Raw genomic sequence first — 19963 nt, forward strand, 5'->3', positions numbered from 1 at the left:
AGGCCCAATAAACATTGTCAATATAATCCTGTTTAGACCTTCTCAACATAACGTCAGCCTTCATTCTGGGACTTGCTTTAACCGCCACAGCTTATGATTTACATTGATGGCCTTTAATGGGTTTTGGGGGAAAAGTGTCACACTGCAAAGAACACTCACACAATTTATGGTTTTATTTGGCTTGGTTAGAGATGTGCTTGGTTAAGAAGTTTGGAAAGGTCACATTTTAAGGAGATTTACATTGCTGTGCATGTTTAAAGAGGCATTAAGGCTCCTTAACTGTAGATTCCCACAGATTCAAAATCACTACATTTTTAGTAGAAAAACAGAAGAAAACTATTTGGAATCGCAATTGTCTTTGAAGAACAAAGTGGAGAAGACGTAAACAACTTCATTTTTAGTTTTACCCTATGACAATAATTATATTTCTTAGGAGAAACACAAGTAACAATGTTTTAACTTTCATTATTTAAAATCATCCCATTATATTTTACTTTATCCAGTGAAAAACGCATTTTTCAAAAAGTCCCAGGACTGTAGTGTGTCCAGTCAGCACAAAATGGTTTTCTTGTGGCCCAATTTCTGTCCTCTTGACTTAAGATAGCACAGTAGTTACAGTTATGCATGAAACTCATTCTAAGCCATGAAAGGTTTACAGTAAACCAGTGCAACCCATAACAAACAAACCAGTGCAACGCATTCTTCACATCAAAATAGGGCATTGCAAACATAGTTTGGATCGGTGCTATCAAGTGCACGAATATAACCAGGTTTAGTTTCTTTATCCCCTAATAATAAATAGAACAAAGTTTGATTGTTGTGTTTAGAAATGTAATCGAGCATTTTCTGGACTTAAATGACAAAAAATAACTTCAGTTGTTTTACTTTTTAAGGTTTACAAGTTACTGCAAGGTTTGTGTCTGTATTTGGGCTATTAGAAATGATTAATAACATGGTTTAGGATATGATGATGTCCGACTGATGGCAAGGAGAGAAAGCAGTAATTTATCACTCTTAATATTTCAGCATCTGACACACGTGTATATGTAGCAAGTATGAGCTCTGTCTGTCCCTGAACACCAGATATATTTGAGGCACAGACACACATACACAGAAATTCCTTGCTTTAATAGAGCGATATCAAAATTAAGAGTGCGCAACTATGACACAAGATAAAAAGTAAAATATGTATTTAAAACAAAGCATGTGAGATCCGTCTCTCACATTGAATCACAAGCAGTACTTGTCAACGTTCCTCCTTTGTAGCGTGAAATATATATAGTACTTTAATACTTTAAGTACTATGAGAAACAACCTTGTCTCACACAAAGCAACCAGAATAGATGGGAAGGAGGTCATTAGTGAAAATGAATGTTTAGCTTTTCGTGTTGTGTATGTTTGTGTGGATGATGGGGGTTTCCAGGAAGTTACGCTCAACAACACATCACTGCATCAGATAACCGGTCTCCTACTGCCCTCGCACATCTCACAGGGAACAGCACAGGATGCTTGAGAACGTAGTCCAGCTATTTTGAGTCAAAAACTTAACCTAAACAACTTAAAATCAAAATTTTTCACTTTGCGCTTTTTAAGAGTTGAAGGATTTATTCTAAGTGACCGTACACTGGTTTTACAAGTTTGGCCAAAAAGCTTCCAAATGTACCAATTAGAAGATTTTTGCTTCAGAAAATGCCTTATTATGGCATTTTATAATCATTTTATTGTCTTTCCAACACAAGCTTAAAGAGTCTGACATCTGCCATCATGAATTGCCGCAAAGCATCATGGGTTGATGGCGTGTTGTGGTTCAGCAGCTCATTAGTTTCAAAGAAGCACCATTGAGAAAATAATCACCTAAACTCTGATATTCGCAAACATCCTGCAAGTGCTAACATTCACTTTTAATGGGATTCACATCCACTATTCTCAACTAGACTATTAAGTCAAGGGTCTATTTAATGTGTTTGATGACTTAAATGAGGATTTAAAAACAACAAAAGTCCTCTTTTGTTCAGTTTTTTCCACATTGACAATCTGGCTATTTAGTTTGAAAAGTCACTGATCATACATGAGTTAAATGTTCTTAAAGCTGTTCACAAAACTTGATGGTCAGCTGACAGGTGGCAGAAATGTTTACGGGCATAACTGTCCTTCATGGGGGTATTTGGGGTCCCATTGCCAGCTGCAAACATAAACTCCAAACAGCTGGCCGCTGACATATAGAAGTGGTTACGACTGTTCAGGCCAATGCTGTTCCAAAAGTTCAACAAATTTCAGATAAAGCCAAGGGGCGGAGTCAATGGGTAGAGCCAATGGTGGCCAAGGTTATAAATTACTATTACTACTAATGCAACAACACATCATCAGTATATAAGGTAAGTCCTCTGAATTTTCCATACTGAATAAACAACATTTTTTCCCACATTTCAAACACATGCATAATCCTGATCATATACAGAATGATTACAACACTTTTATTAATCATATGTGTTTGAGGTATAGCACAGAATTGATCAATTGACTGCAGATCTTGACATTTAAAAAATACAACACAAATTTCACTTTAGGTTGATATGAGCACTCAGACTCAGTCATTCTAAGCATTGAAAATATTTGAACTTGATTTAATTTCCTGTAAAAATCTTTACATTCTCAGACTGTTTACGAGTCTGCGGAAGCCAAACTTTTTTCGGGCATTGAGCCATTGAAAGAATGCTAAGCATTTTTCCCACCATCCACATACACAAACTCTCAGGCTCGATTTTAAGCCCGGAACATCAACACGATAACAGTAATTGAACCATATATATGTGAACACCTGCCTCTCACATAAATATGGCCTTTCCTTTTACCTTTAAGCAGAATGAGAAGGGGAGGAAACTATTTTGCAATAAAAAAAACTATTACAGCATTAAGGGACGGGTGATGCTTTGGATATTTGCTCAGTGAACCAGGTGTGTGATTCATACGTTCTAATGAACGTTGCCTTCAGGTGTGTATGAATCACAACACACAATGTTGTGTAAAGCCAGAAAACTGCTCACAATGTAAAGCGTGCCTTAGTGTTTGAGGAACACACACATATCGTGACTTGTCCTGCATGACACATTATGTGTCAGAATATAATGCACCGTAATACTAACAATTAACCACAGTAAAAAAAAAAAAAAAAGTTAAAAAACAAAAAATAGGCCTGCTGGATCAAAGAGGCAAAGTTTGTAACTTCACTGACAATTTTGCTATTAAAAGAAAAGAAAAGTTCTGAAAAAATCCACATTTTCAGGCACAATCCACCAAACCAGTGGTTCCCAAACATTATGACGGGGCTCAAGCATGGCCTTGCTGAACCTTGGCTTGAGCATGTACAATTAAAGAAAAAAAATCTTTGTACTTTATTACTAAACTTTAAACAACAAACACTTTATTACTATTCTAAAATATGTGATTGTAATTTTTTTTTTTTTACATGAGATTTGAAGAAAAACAGTCCAAATTTTAATTTTTGAGCCGTTACTGATCATATAGTAAAAGGTAACCTAGCAGCATGTGTCATAAGTCGACCCATATGTTATTTTCAGCTAATCCCTACAGCTGATTGACACGTTGCTCTTTAAACTCCATCTGTGTCAAACCCTTGAATTTTCCTTTCTTGGGTTTAATTGACAATTTCATCCATAGGAAACCTCAGCTCAGCAGGACACTAAGGGATTAGTGTCACAAAAATACAGGATCTTTACGATATCGTCTGTGCAGCCATTCAACCAAGAAATGACCTGGTGGAGTGTACACCAATACAGAGCTACGCTACACCAGTACAGAGCTACGCTACACCAGTACAGAGCTACGCTACACCAGTACAGAGCTACGCTATACCAGTACAGAGCTACACTACACCAGTACAGAGCTATGCTACACCAGTACAGAGCTACGCTACACCAGTACAAAGCTACGCTACACCAGTACAAAGCTACGCTACACCAGTACAAAACTACGCTATACCAGTACAAAGCTACGCTACACCAGTACAAAACTATGCTACACCAGTTCAAAACTACGCTGCACCAGTACAAAGCTACGCTACACCAGTACAGAGCTACGCTACACCAGTACAAATCTACGCTACACCAGTACAAATCTACGCTACACCAGTACAAAGCTACGCTACACCAGTACAGAGCTACGCTATACCAGTACAGAGCTACACTACACCAGTACAGAGCTATGCTACACCAGTACAGAGCTAGGCTACACCAGTACAAAGCTACGCTACACCAGTACAAAGCTACGCTACACCAGTACAAAACTACGCTATACCAGTACAAAGCTACGCTACACCAGTACAAAACTATGCTACACCAGTACAAAACTACGCTACACCAGTACAAAGCTACGCTACACCAGTACAGAGCTACGCTATACCAGTACAAATCTACGCTACACCAGTACAAAGCTACGCTACACCAGTACAGAGCTACGCTACATCAGTACAAAGCTACGCTACATCAGTACAGAGCTACGCTACACCAGTTATATCTGGGCCATGAACCAAAAGTAAAAGAATGAAATTGAACAAATACAATTGAATGAATGTTAGTAATTTACTAAATAACAGAATCAGGCAGTGAAAGCTGTGAATCACCTTTAATCTGCTGAGGAGATTTAACAATCTGTGGAATTAAAAATCAAAATAAACCAAACAATTTTAATACTAATCCCTCATTCCTACAGTAATCACCAAACAGACATGGTTACAGTCAAAACAGACGTGTCACCTCATCCTTCACCTCCTCCTCGGTTAAATCCCACAACGGCCGACCTTGTCAACCATGACGCCCCTTCGTAACCATAACACAGGCCTACACACACATACATACACAGCGCTCCTATTGAGGCTTAACGTGGATTAACCTAAAAAGTGAGAAAGATTGCTACAAGATGGAGCATTTAAAGAATCAGGTCAAAACTATTTCATTGAAATTTGCTTTGGAGAAAACCATTGAAAACAAAGACATACTTTCAAGGAAGAAGGATGGGGAGAAGAGTTTTCACTAAAGTGTTGAAAAAAAAAAGGAGTATATTATATCAGATACCAAAAAGACGGATTTCACACAAAGTCAAAACTCTTAGAATATTAAATAGAGATTTTCCAGGAAGTTGTTTGAAGTTGAAGAATATGTAAAAAAAAAAATGACTTCAGGCCAATTCATGAATTTTCCCAGAGCTCAAAGAGTTTTTACATCTTCTGAAGTGAATTTATAATGTTATGAACTTTTTTTTTCTTCAAAAACAACCTTTAACTTTAAGTCAGACTCGTTTCTTGCTCAGGGGCCAAATCTAGTGCAGTTTGAGCTCAAGTGGGCCTCAGATTAGTTAGAAATAAAGTGTCATTTTAACACTAATGTGCCCTGTTTTTCACTTCCATGTATAACTGATACATACACTTTAAAAGGCGCTGACGATATCCAAGCAACAAATGACAGAAATCAGTCCAAAAATTCTTGATTTTGTAACATCCATCTATCCATTTTCATACCCGCTTATTCCCATTTAACAGGATCGCAGGGGTCTGCCGGTGCCAATCTCCGGCTCTCATAGGGCGCTGGGCGGGGGTACACCCTGGACAGGGCGCCAGTCCATCACAGGGCAAGATTTTGTAACAATTTTTTGTAATTTTAAAGAGTTTGGTGGGAAAATGCTTGAAATTCAGAAAATTGTAGAGTTATTTCCACAATTTGCTATACAAAAACACTTAAGTTGTGTGATATAGGCACAAAACCGCAATGCAAACATTGTGTCATTATATTCAATTTGTGTATTTGAAGGGACAAAGATAGAGACGACTTAAATATTTGGTAATATTCACAATAATTCATGTTTTCTAACTAATCCGTTCAGTTTCTGCTACGCCAGCCTGTTTATTTATTTCCCTTCTTTTTGACAGTTGTTGGATAAAATCTTCAGCAGCATCGATGCTAAAAGCCTTTAAAAGTCTCCCAGTTGAAGTTGAAACCCTCACTGGTTGCTTACCACTGGCCTGCTAAGCTGCTTTCATTAAAGCCATAAATTTAAATGAGAGATTTTGGAACGCGTTGTTGGGTGACGCTGGCAGTGGGAATGAATTTAAACAGACTTCCTGTCTGCTCCAGAGTCTAGAACCAAAGGCTTGGATTTCCCACAGCTATAGATGCCCCTCTGCCCTTTATACAGTCAGCTAAGGCCAGTGAAACCAGTTTGAGATTGAGTCCAGGCAGCTTTGTTCAGATCCAGAATGTTTGCCTGCTTGAGTAGGTGTTATTTTAACAACAGCATAAAAAGAGGTGCAGTTAGCCAGCTGCTAGGAGCGGATTAGTGTAGCCCTCATACGCATTAGGTTGACTCCAAATTTAAAAAGTAGACCAGTATGTGTTTGTTTCAAACTCACAAACTGGTTCTAGAATGGGAGATTGCAACTCTGGCAGTTTTTTCTTTATGCTGTGGTTGTTCCTTCATAGAAAATGAAATGCTACTATAATTAACAAAAAGAGGCATTTCTACTATAGGGCGTCTGATTTTCTGTGATCACAAAAAACGGACAAAAATCACTTCCTGGTAGCGAAATAACAATATTGTTATCACTGCTTTTTTTGACATAATTTTTTTAGTATGTTTTTTCAAACTAAATTAAAGGAACACTGTGTAACTTTTGGCTACTGGGGGCGCTAGACCGGTAACGTTCACGTCAAGCGCCCCTAGTGGCCACAAGCATCACACCACTGTTGCAAACATCAACAAACAGTCAGTCGGGCCAGCCTCCCTTCGTCTTTTGATTATGTATGCAGACAGTAGTTGACCTGTAACTTCAGCGAGCCCAGCCCCGCTTCGCACCGCAGCCCTGAGAGCCAATCTTTATCCTGAAGTTATGAATCTGACTTGCCGACTTCCCTTACTAAAGAATCCACGTTTAACTAAACTATCGCAGCGATTAGTGCACATTAACCCAACACGAAACTACCATATTGTGCTCTTTTGGCTGTAAACAGAGGCTAAACTCGTTTCAGCTGCCCACAACAATGGCGCCGGGTCGGAAAATGCCCGTATGATGTGACGTCACGTGGGAACTATATATATCCGAGCCTGTGGTCACGTAACTGCCGTAAAGTGATACGTTCTCCAGGTCATATGACCTGGCCAAAGACGGTCCGTCTCCTCCAAACTTACATAGTCGGTATTTCAAGAGGGAAGCCCCGCTCAGAGCATTGATACTGTCCAGCGCTGTATATTGGCCTGAGGAATCATTTATAATAACTCATATAGGTCAACTCTTTAGGTCAAAAAGTCCACCGTGTGCCTTTAAGTGAAAATTGCAATGTGACACTGAATATAGCTTTGCAAACTTTTGGGAAAATATCAAGCATTTACACATAATTTTTCTGAGAAAACAGAGTTCCTGCAGCGTCAATCAAATTAACTTCAAGACTTTTTAAGAATTTTTAGTGCCATTTTTCCCTGAAACCACGTCACTGTTTTGTAGTTAGTTCTGCTGACGTGATTGCACAATGTTACGGTTAATTACAGTATTTATTTTTTTAAAAAGCGAATGTTACCATTTATTTTGAAATGTGAGACTTATTACAAATCCTGCTTGTGTATTAAAATTTTAGACTTTTGAAACATTAATTTAAGACATTTGAATGACAATTAAGGCCTTATTTTTAGATCCATGAATTTAATACCTTTTAAGACTTTTTAAGGATTCACATTTCTTGCGTAAAATCTAACAAAATATGACGCATTATGACGGATCTGAAATGGAACTAGCTACTAGGTATCTGACACGGACTAAACTCTTCTTACCAACATGTTTTGGGAAATTATCATGCATTTCCACAATATTTTTCGCTGTAAAATGGGTGGTTTCGTGTCTAGCGCTAGCAAGTATAGCAAACTGCTGGATGTTGAATCTCACACAAAATCTTGAGTGATCTCAGTGCATGCAATTTTCAGTGCGTTTTTGTTTGGTGGAAATATAAAATCAGAATCAGAAATGTTTTAATGGCCAAGTACAGTTTTTAGGACAGTACAAGGAATTTGACTTGTTAACTCCATTAACTGTATTAAGTGTGTTTGGCCTGATTTGGAGATGTTTAATAACCTGTAATGACGAAAATAAACGAAATGGAAAGTCGGAGGCTCTACTTATGACACAAGATTGCGATACTAGTCAAAACAAACTTCTTGAGTATTATTTCTCAACGTGTACTTTTGTGGATGAGCTAAGGAATATTTCAGCTATTTGTGTCTCACATTCTTAAGGCTCTAAATGCTTGTCAAGGTGACCTGAAGAATACACTGTGACGTGCAGAATGAGATGGACTTCAGCTGTTCTAGTTGTCCTACAATGACAACATGGCACTGGGGGACTTCTGTGGTGCATAAAATGACAAAATGGGCAAACTGTTTGAATTCCTTTCAGTTCCTTCGGGGAGTGCTACAGGTGTCTAGTTTCAAATTTTAAACAAGGCCAGGAGAAACACAGGGTTGAGAAAGAAAGACAGAAAAGCAGAGACTAAGCCATGAAACCTTCATTAAATATCAAAATAAAACATGGGCCGGGCCTTTGTCCGTTGTGGTGAGCCTTTTAACTTCTATGATTACGCTGTTGGCTTTTATGAGCCTGAAGAGAAATGCAGGCGGCTTAAATATGTGGTAGGAAAAGAGAAAAAAAGCCAGAAGAAGAAAAGTTTCACACTCCTAATATCTGATGAATGTGAACAGGGGTCAAACTACTGTATATATATATTTTGTTAGTTGTCGTTTTACGACAGTAAAACAAGTTAAAGCTCTCAGCAGTTCAACAAACTTCTAGCCTCTGCTGTAGAGACTTGTTCATGTCATGCACTTAATTTGACGTCTATAGTTCATTTTGCACTGCCAAATGTGATGCCAATAAACTTGAGGCTGCCACTATAGGACATGCACATGGAAATGTATGAATAAAATAAGGCAGTGTTAAGGTTTGATGGCCAGAATCTAAACTAGTTTGTAACCAAACTTAGGCTGTGTTTCAAATGTCATACTAACTTACTACTCAAACTAAGTCTAATGTCAAAAATCTCTGAAAACGTCGGCATGAAATGTGTTTAACACAAGTTTTATTAATCAAATGACCACATGTTGATATTCTACTTGGTCACTTTCTAGCTTAAAAGGTAGCCTCAGTGTGCTACATTGTTGTAGGTTCAAAATGCATCTTGGGAAAGTGGGGAACGGTCATCATCCTAATCCTCATAACCATACTTATAGTATATACAGTAGTCGACAGTACTCATTGAGTTTGCAGTGCATAGTACGGACTATGCCATTTGGAACACAGCCTTAGTGTTGAAACTTTATTTTAAAAGTAAGAAAATAATACTCAAAATTTTGCAAACTGTGGGTCAGGAATTACAACTGTATTCTGATTTTCTTAGAGTTGCCTAAATCAAATAATTCATTCTCTGAATTGATCTCAAAGTTACATTTCCATTAAAAACATGCTTTTCCACTCTTCACTTGATTATAGTGTCTGACTCAGAGGTGCAGCAGTCCATGTCTGCCTTTTTCCTTCTATTCACCCTCCCCTTCCTTATGAGGTGTGACCCTGAATAAGGTTCACCTGCAGATACTGTGTGGCTACACCTTAAAATGCCAGTGCTGGTTTGTAAACAGGAACGATACTGGTTTGACAGTGAGATAATCTGAAGGTAATATCAGGGTTTATTTATTTCATGGCCTGTATAACCAAAGTGGCACATGCCTACAATTTTTATTACAACAGCTGCTGTTAGCTGAGCAGTGAGTAGCATGAGCAACGAGCCGGAAATGGGTGGATGACAGTTGCAGTTGGATGGAATCAGACTAACACTAGCAGAGACACTTAAAGAGTTATATTAGTGTCAGTATGTCGTCTAATGATGTCTTTAATAAGCACTGTAAGTGGTGATCTGGCTACCAACTACTGTCCATGACAAAAAGAGTGCTAGCTAGTTTGTTAGCCCAGTAGCTAATATTAGGAATTAGCTTATTTAGGGTCTTTTCAAATACTGTATATAGTCAGGTGGACTCAGTGTTAATTTGTTTTGGTTGGCTTTCACACTACTATTTGCCAAGAGCACCAAACATTCTAAACAACGTCACGTGTAGGGGTGAGTATTCGCAAGGATATTGCAATACGATACGTATCACAATACAATATTGTCACGATATCACAATATATTGCGATATTCTACCCAGTTAATATAAAAATTAAACATAGAGATGAAAAATCAAGCTGCTGTATATGTTCATCAGAAGATATTGATCATTCAGAGGACAAATTGAGTCAAAACTATTTTCTTCAAAACATTAATTATTTATTATTGCATCTACGGTGCCATCTTTCAGAGTGGAGGTGCGGAAGTGGCACAAGTTTTTATGTAGGAACAGGAGCTGGTCAACATTCCCAGTAGTTACAATGTCTCCACCAGTAGAAAACACACGTCCACGAAAATGTGAAAAATACAATAAGGTGGAGCCCTCGGAGGATGCTACATTCAAAATCATGCTAGCTTTCAAAAGTTACCTACCCTACTTTTAATATGTTGAAGTCTATGCTACCATGGCAACCGTCGGATGCCTTGAATCTCAAACCAAACCAATTGGAGTGACTTGAATCAAGCACTTCCTTGAGTCATCACTATGTCAGAGTTTGTCAAACATGTCAACCACTACAAGCGTGTGATTAAAGTACTTTTTCCTGCATTTCCAGCTTCTACATCACCTCTAATTCCCGCTAATAAAGCATCCATAGACTTTCAGCTGGGCAGTATCTGTCATTCAGGTTGAAGATCTCTTTCATGAAACAACAATCAATGCAAACAGTAAAGTGAACCGTTGGTTATTACCCTATCATCTGCAAATAAGAAACGTATGTTTTGACCTTTGCTCACAGGGCTCGGGCGATCTATGTGTTGGTTCTTTAGTTTGGTTGTGACTGAATAAATTTACTCTGTGACCTCGGTAAATACACACACCTGAGGGACAGCCAGCCTCTGACTGGTGAACAGGTGAATCCAACCACACCCCCATCCACCAGTTCAAATAAAAACAAACCTAGCAACCGTCCGTTCCGTCTCACGGGCTGAACCGACTGACTCCACTATGTCAACACGTACACACACGCTCCGCCTTCACACACACTGAACAGTCTGCAGTGCTGACTGAAAGTGATCTAACTGGATGTTAGCCAGCTGCTAACAGCCTGTGATCAGGATTATTCTGCTGTTTAGCCTGGAGGGTGTCAGACAATGAAATCCAAACAAAAAAACTATCTCACTCTACCTTTTTTGTATTTACCTTTAGTAACACTTTAAGCATTCAAGTTTCTGACTTTTGAAAGACTTTCTAGACCAGAGATAGACAACTTTTATTACAGTGGGGTGCACATAAGTGGTATTTTCTCAATCTGAATAAATAAATAATAATAAATACCTATATTCGAGCATTAATACAGGAGAGAACAAAGGATTTTAGTTGTTGTTTTGTACGTTTCTCTTATTTCTGTATATTTTGGTTTTTGTTGTCGTTTTGTGTATCATTAATTCTTTTTTGCCTAAATTTGTTGTCGTTATGTGTGTTCTTGGAGTCATTCTGTGTGTTTTCGCTGTTGGATTGCATGTTTCTCTGTTATTTTTGTTGTTGGTTTGTGTGTTATGAATCATATTGGCCAATATTGTTGTCGTTATGTGTGTTTTTGGAGTCATTTTGTGTCTTTTTGTTGTTGATTTGCATGTTTCACAGTTATTTTTGTGTATTTCTTTTGTTGTTTTATGTTTTCGGAGTCATTCGGTTTTTTTTATTGTGTTAATGCTTTGTGTGTTATGAATCATTTTGTGTATTTTTGTAGTTGTTTTGTGTTTTCTGAGTCATTCTGTTTGTCATTGTGTTGCTGTTTTGTGTGTTGTGAATCATTTTGTGTACTTTTGTAGTTGATTTGTGTGTTTTTAGATTCATTAAGTAAATTTTGTTGTCGTTTTGTATGTTCCTATTATTGTTGTGTATTTTTGTTGTGGTTTTGTCGGTTTTAGGGGGTCACTCTCTGTTTTTATTGTTGTTTTGTGTGTTATGTTTTTTTGGAGACATCTGCATTTATTTTGGGGGACACAAAAAAAATGGGCAAGAGGGCTGTGTGTGGCCCCCGGCCACCAGTTTCCCATGTCTGTAATAGAGTCAGTAGCTTTTCCTTCATTCAACACCACATACTAGTGTAGACATTACATAATTAGGGCTGAAATAAACAGGAAAAACTCTTTGTGTGTGAGGAAAAAAGATGAAAATCAGCTGTCACGATTTTGTACTTTGCCCCTATTAGGGTCTCTGGACCCAGACTGATACAGACTGTTTTGGCTGCAGCTCAGTACCGTAATTAGACACAGGAAAGCTTGTGCTGAAGGATGTGCCACGATCAACACATTCACTTTTACACCAAAACACTGAATGGAGGGGGAGAAAAAAGGAATTCGGACTTCAAATGATCTCAGCAATTACAATAAAATGAAACAGCTGTATTAACTGATGGCTGACTGAAAGCAAAACAACTCTCCATCCAGCTCCTCCCCAACGCTTTGAACTGGGGCCGCTTCACTGGCCACAGGCTGCAAGTGCTGAAAATAACAGTCTGCAAAGGAGGAGCATTTGGCTAATCTATGGGTCGGGGTGTCATTTAAACGATATCCTCACAGGTCTCATCTCCCTAAAACAGAGCTCCTGTTCTCAGTCTTTTATCAGGATATTCAGTTAACCATGAGCTAAATAAAGGAACTCACATGGTGATGCTAGCCAAACTAAAATAACAGAAAGACTGTGTTCGAAATGTCATACTAAGTCTAGTATGTAGTGCATTCACATTAGATAGTGTGGAAAGATTGAGTATGCGAGAAATACCTGGATGTATACTATATCGGGACATTATTACCATACTAAACCTTCCCATGATGCATTACAAGCGGAATGTAAAATCGTCCTGGGACCAGCTTCAAGCTAAAAATCAAACAGTCCTTTTTCAAAACAAAAGCATCTCTTCTTGTCGTGTAACGCTTTTTTAAATAGGGCTCTTGTTTTGAAGTTAACCGGAACCTTCATCAGTAGTAAATGGTGGACAATATCGGAATGAAATGTGTTTCCATGAGTTTTATGGATCAAATGACCACATGTTGATATTCTACTTGGTCACTTTCTCGCTTAAAATGCTTTCAAAACTTTCAAAAGGTGGAAAATAAAAAATAAAAAAATCATAAAATTGTCCTGGGGCGACTTAAAGCTAAAAATCAAACATCCCCTTTTCAAAACAAAAGCATTTCTTCTTGTCTTCTATTAGTTTTGTTTAGTTCTTTTGTAAATAATTCTCATTTTGAAGATAACCGCATCAAATGTGTTTAATACATGAGATGTTTACTGTATGCAAGGGAATCGTGGCAAGTTTTATTACCAAAAATAAATGAGGGGGTGAAAGTAATTAGTAACTTTTACTTTGAATACTATTTAACTGAGCTACTTTTATATTTTATGCATGACTTACTTCTAACTGTACTTGAGTACAATTTCGATCAAGTAACAGTACTTCTTGAGTAGGATACATCAGTACTTTTCACACATCTGATTACCAATATCTGTTAGGGATGTAACGATTCACACAACTCCCGATACAATTAGATTCATGATACTGGGTTCACGATACGATTCTGTCACGATTTATTTTACAAAATGGGACTGTAGACAAATGATGACTGAAAAACATTCCTTTATTTTTTGGGGAAAAAATAAATACTGTACTATTTTCCTTTTATTTTTCATTGTCAAAAGAATCCCTTGATAAACTATTCAAAACAGTGCAATTTAACTAAAAAAAAATATTGAATGAAATAAATAAAAGAATAATACAAATGAAGAAGAAGCCTATTAATTTAAATTCTGGTTCTATAGTAAACAATGCAAAACTGCATAATAGTTCTTTTTCTTTTTAAAAGTGCAACTGAAAATGCATTTTGTGCCTTAACAATTACACTTTAAAAAAAAACCAGTCATTGCACTGTATTTACGTCAAGATATTTGTTTGGGCCAGTTGTCAGTTGGCATGCAGATATTCTTGCGGTGAAGAAGAGATGCTATGCGCTAGCAGAGAGCTAATAGAAAAACGTGACATTTACAGATATAAACATAATATTACAGATATTCATTCGGTGCTAAAGGGGTAAGGAATCATTTATAAACATGTTTAAGAGTAGAAGGCGGCCAGAAAGAAAGTAGTAGCAGATTCTGCCTGCCGCCTCCGCTTCTGGACAAGAGAAGTATAAATATATAGCGCCCTCTGCTGTTTAAAAAAGTACTGCGATTCAATTTTCAGAGTATCGATGAATCGATTTTTAACTGCCTTACGATTAATCGTTACATCCCTAATATCTGTACAATAATTTTTCGACATGTAATAATAGTTTGCTATTTTTAGTTGTCCGTCACATGTTTTAATTCCAACATGTTTGTTTGACACTTTAAGACAGCAGTGCACATATTGCTTGAGCTTTTCCTCCTGTTTCTCCAGTCTTTGTGAGTTCCTCCTCTTAACCGTCTGCGTGAATGTGAAAAACACTGGTTTACAAACCAAATCAACATTCCTCTCTGTGCTCAAACTGTGGTTCTCTCCATCTGTGGTCATTAAAGCTGATTTGCTTCCATGTCAAATTTCCTTTTCCCTTAAAGACTAGGCTCTTTGTTTCAGCCGCGATTAGCTGGCAGATATAAAGGCAGCCCAGCTGATATTTGAAACTACTGTGCACGCCTGCCTGCCCGCTTCTGGCAATGAGAATAGTTCCTTTTCCCAAAGACTTCCAGAGAGAACAGAGTTGCCAGATGCACTGTACAGAGAGACAAACTACACAAAGCCCACACTAGTGCTTGTTTTAATCAGCAGAACGTTAGCAATGAGCTCACTGTGCCTCACCTTTCATTCTTCATTTGAAAAATAACAGGTAAAAAAATGTCTATATAAAGAGCAGAGTTTTAAGCAAAGACAGTCTTTAAATCACTTTCCCATGTTGTGTTTATTTGCAAACAAACTGTTTTAAATGTCAGCCACGGAACTGACAGACATTTCCTAATGGTGCGAAACTAAAGAGGAAAAAAAACAGACACAGGTGACTCAGAGATTTCTGCTATTACCTGATACAACATCAAAACTGTACGTTAGACGTAGGCAATTGGCAGCCCGGGGGCCACATGCGGCCACGTGTGCTGCCCTAGAAGTAAAAGCACAAAATTTGCTCCCAAAAACTACACAAGAAAACAACAAAAATATTGAAAAAAAAAAATAATAAATTACATTAATATACACAAAGAGGACTCCAAAATCACAAACATCATAAAAAAATAACACAAACTGACTCAAATAAAACACTAAATTAAAAAAAGCATATACAAAAACACACAAAATGACCCTAAATCATAACAAAGACACACAGCTTGACTCGAAAACACCAAAACGACAACAAAAACACAACACAAACAAATAATAAAAGATAATAGAAAAAAAAAAGAAAAATACACAAAATGGCTAAAAAAAAAACACACACACTAGACGACGACAAAAACACAAACAAATAACAGAAATAATAGATAACGGCAACAAGTATACACAAAAACAATCCAAAAACACGCAAAAAACACAAACAAATAACAGAAGATAATAGAAAACAAAACAAAAATACACAGAATGGCTAAAAAACTAAAAAACATAACACAAGAGGACTACAAAAACACAAAAACATAACAGAAATAATAGATAACTGCAAAAAGTATACACAAAATCAATTCAAAAACACACAAAACAACAACAAAAACACAAAAAATAACAGAGAAAATTTGAAAATACCCAAGCTGACTACAAAAATACACAAGCACAACAGAAAAACACAAAATGAGTAAGAGATACAAAATAACAAACAAAAAAAATATGCAAAATGACTCCAAAAACACACAAGTTGACAACAAAAATGTACAAAAATAACAGAAAAAACCTACAAAACGACAATTTTTTATTTATTTTTTTAAACCCTTGATAATTCCTGTGGTAAAGTTCAGATTTGACATTATTCTAAATGTTGACATGAAAGTAAATCACATGGCCCTCAGATCAGAAAATTAAATACAAAGTACAAGCAAACTGATTCACTGCACTGTAATAGTCAGTTTTGTCAAAAGTTATCAAACAAAAACTAACTTATGTTAGTCTATGTTTAACTGTATAGAATCCACATGGTTCATATTTTGTTCCACCAACAACAGCCCAATCTTAAATTACAGTGAGTTTACAACCATACAACATGCAACTTGTGTCTGTTTGATCTAGTGTGTTGGTTGGAGAAGCAGAACATCACTCATCAGCAGCGTTGGAAAGAAGAAGCCCATATTTTATACACCCTGATGAAAAGTAAGTGACCAACCAAAGGCTCAGGTTTAAACTTCTTCTATTAATAGCTTTGCTGCTTTTTTTTTTTTTTTTTCATCTTGGAGGAAACTAGAAAAGAGGTGCGGAAATACCAAAGATCTACTGGGAATTGGCCTACCAACCCCCCTCTGAGCAGGAAAGAACCAGTGAAGAGCAACAAAAGCACATTAGAAAGTACTTCATGGGACAATTGATGACAAGAAAAGATGAAACTTGCTCAGTCACTACCAGGTCATTCACAAACCATCAGGAAAGAAAACAGATTATTCTCATCTTTATGCATTTGGTCATTTTCATCCCTTCTTTATTCTCTCAACCTGTTCAGCCCGTGACCCCAAAATAAAGGTGCCAGAGACCCCCACTGTTCCTGAAGGTGATCGAACCACATTTATTTATTTATCTGAATAATATCCACTGTTATCCTGGACGTTTATTATTATTATTTGCTCCATAGTATACAGTCATCTAAAAAAGGGGTTCTCAACTGGTCTCACCCTGGGACCCACATTAAGCTACAGCCATTAAATCGTGACCCACTTTTTTTTTGTAGTAAGTCAACCAACCAAATTTAGTTTTTCAAAAATAGCTGTTGAAATCACGCACACACATATAATCTTTTTTTTAAAAACATAAATCTATATATTTTCCTGTGCAACATGTATTTCATAGCGTGCATGCTAAAAGAAAAGTTTCTTTCAAAATAAAAGACAAGTTCAACATGAGAGACATTAAGTATTTATTTATTTTTGACCAGCTGTCCACGACCCACCTCGTACAGGTCCGCAACCCACTTATGGGTCCCGACCCGCCAGTTGAGAATCACTGATCTAAAAGATTTAAATTCTTGTTTTAATCAGAAATAAAAATGGGTTAAAATGTGAGCAAAAATGATAAAAAAAAAAAAAAAAAAGGTGGTGAAATGAGATTTTAAAAACCACAGAAATTCGTTAAAAAAAAGGAAAATTAGAGTGGCCAAAAATAGACAGGAAATAGTGGTAAAAAGGGTTTAAAGTGTCAATATTGGCTTAAAAGTGGCAAAAAAGGAGGAACAATTAGTTTAACAAAGTGGCTATCCGTACGGACAACCCCCGGTGCTATTCGTATGTGGCCTATGACCTTACCGGAAGTCATGTGACCATTCCGTACAAGAAATCAAATCCACTTCTGAAGGTTAGGATTACTGTTAGGGTTAGTTAGTCCGTAACGTAGTTTAGGATTACTGTTAGGGTTAGTTAGTCCGTAACGTAGTTTAGGATTACTGTTAGGGTTAGTTAGTCCGTAACGTAGTTTAGGATTACTGTTAGGGTTAGTTAGTCCGTAACGTAGGTTAGGATTACTGTTAGGGTTAGTTAGTCCGTAACGTAGTTTAGGATTACTGTTAGGGTTAGTTAGTAAGTAATGTAGTTTAGGATTACTGTTAGGGTTAGTTAGTCCGTAACGTAGTTTAGGATTACTGTTAGGGTTAGTTAGTAAGTAATGTAGTTTAGGATTACTGTTAGGGTTAGTTAGTCCGTAACGTAGTTTAGGATTACTGTTAGGGTTAGTTAGTCCGTAACATAGTTTAGGATTACTGTTAGGGTTAGTTAGTAAGTAATGTAGTTCATGGTTAGGGTTATGGTTCGGATTAGTAAGTTCGTAACTTAGTTTAGGAATCTACGTATTAATAGCAAAAAGAAGTACTGGTCAATAAGGGGCGCTACATATGAATATCACAACAATTCATAAATACGTACGTAGCATGTCCGTAGCGTAGTTTAAAAATCTACGTATTAATAGCAAACAGAAGCACAAGTGCGTAGCGACTTACTCACGTGACCTATCACGTCACCTAAACTGGCCAATGAGGGGTGCTACGTACGGACAGAATGTATGTCGGTATATTGATACGGCTTTGTATGAATAGCCACTGCCTTAGTTTAAACTGGCAAATAATGGGCAAGAGAAAATCGTGAATGTGGTTAAACTGGCAAAACTAAGCATGCAATCTGGTCAAAAGAGACAACAATGGTTCAACATATGCAACATTAGGTGGGAAAAGTGGTGGAAAGTGTTTCTAAGTCTTGAAATTGGAAAAAATGTGCAGAAAAGGCATTGAAATGTAATGGAGAAGTGGCAGAAATGGGAGTGTTGTAGCAAAAATGCATTAAAAGGAGCAAAAATATGGCAAGAAAAAGTGATGAAAATAGGTTAAAATATGGCAAGTTTGGTGTAGATTCAAAAAATTGTAAAAATGTGATTAAATTGGCAAAAAAAGAAGCATGAAATATGGTGAAAAGAGGTTAAAGGTGACAATCATGGGTCAACATTTGCAGCATTAGGTGGGAAAAAGGTTTATAAGTGCTGAAAATGTCTTTAAAGTGGAAAAAAAAATGTACAGAAAAGGCACTGGGATTTTATGGAGAAGTGGCAGAAATGGGAGTAATGTAGCAAAAATCCATTAAAAAGGAGCAACAGGTTAAAATATGGCAAGTTTCGTGTAGTTGCAGAAAAATTGTTATAAAAAAAAAAAAAAGAAGCAAAAATGGGCTCATATTGTAAAAAAAAAATTTAAAAAAACAATCAAAATAAAAAATAAAAAAATCTTCATCTGGAGACCCCCTCCCAGTGTCTTGCGACCCCAAATGGTGTCCCTACCCTAAGGTTGAGAACCCCTGCTCTATCCCAATGGAGGTCGATTACGTTGCAGAAATGATGCACCAAGTATGAAAATAGTCCATGAACATTATTAATGTTGTCATAAATGAGTAAAAGTTTGCATTCTGCAACCCTGGAGTGTAAGTGTAAAATAAGAAGAATAAATGGACTTACCTCTGAGAAGAAGTTATCCATTGCCTTCTTTATTGTAATTCCCAGTGGATCATTAGAGCATGGAAACCACGCGTGTGACCAGTCCCACTCATGTGTTGTTGTTGTTGTTGGAGTGAGTCAAACAAACAAACAAACAAAGTCCCAGCTCTTCAGAGCATCATCATGTTCCTCCTGGAGCTGTACATATGGAGGTCAGAGAGCACATACAGTAGGAGATCCTGTCTTTTGTTTCAGCAGAAGAAGAAGAACCAGGAGAGCTTTTAAAGATGGGAGGGTCTCACTCTCCTGGGCTCCTCAGGGCCTCTCTCTATGGGCTGCGTCTCGGTTGGAGCCCGGTTGGTCCAGTGGGTGAAGCAGGGAGACGTAGCGGAGGAGGAGAAGCACCGGGACGCCGGTAAAACTTTGCTGGCTTTCCCCAGTTTAGTCACTCCACCAGCGGACACTCAGTCCCCAAGCTCCGCCCCCTGCTCCAGGAGCCCCCTGCCTCTATTACGCCCCCTGCTGTTCACACACATAAAAACATTCACCTCCTCCTCCTTCTTCTTCTTCTTCTTCTTCTTCTTCTTCTTCTTCTTCTTCTTCTTCTTCTTCTTCTTCTTCTTCTTCTTCTTCTTCTTCTTCTTCTTCTTCTTCTTCTTCTTCTTCTTCTTCTTCCAATCA

The 19963-nt window shown here is 37.4% G+C and overlaps 1 protein-coding gene across 1 annotated transcript in view; it reads right to left on the minus strand.

Moving 5' to 3' along the window:
* Positions 1–19708, minus strand: part of myo10 (myosin X) — a 141055-nt gene extending 121347 nt beyond the window's left edge. The window contains exon 1 of the mRNA XM_028472537.1: positions 19304–19708. Coding sequence (XP_028328338.1) covers positions 19304–19324 — 21 coding nt within the window. The 5' untranslated portion in view covers positions 19325–19708. The remainder of the gene's footprint in view (positions 1–19303) is intronic.
* Between the last annotated feature and the right edge of the window lie 255 nt (positions 19709–19963).

This window comes from Gouania willdenowi, chromosome 17 (assembly GCF_900634775.1).
Source record: "Gouania willdenowi chromosome 17, fGouWil2.1, whole genome shotgun sequence".
NCBI lineage: Eukaryota > Metazoa > Chordata > Actinopteri > Blenniiformes > Gobiesocidae > Gouania > Gouania willdenowi.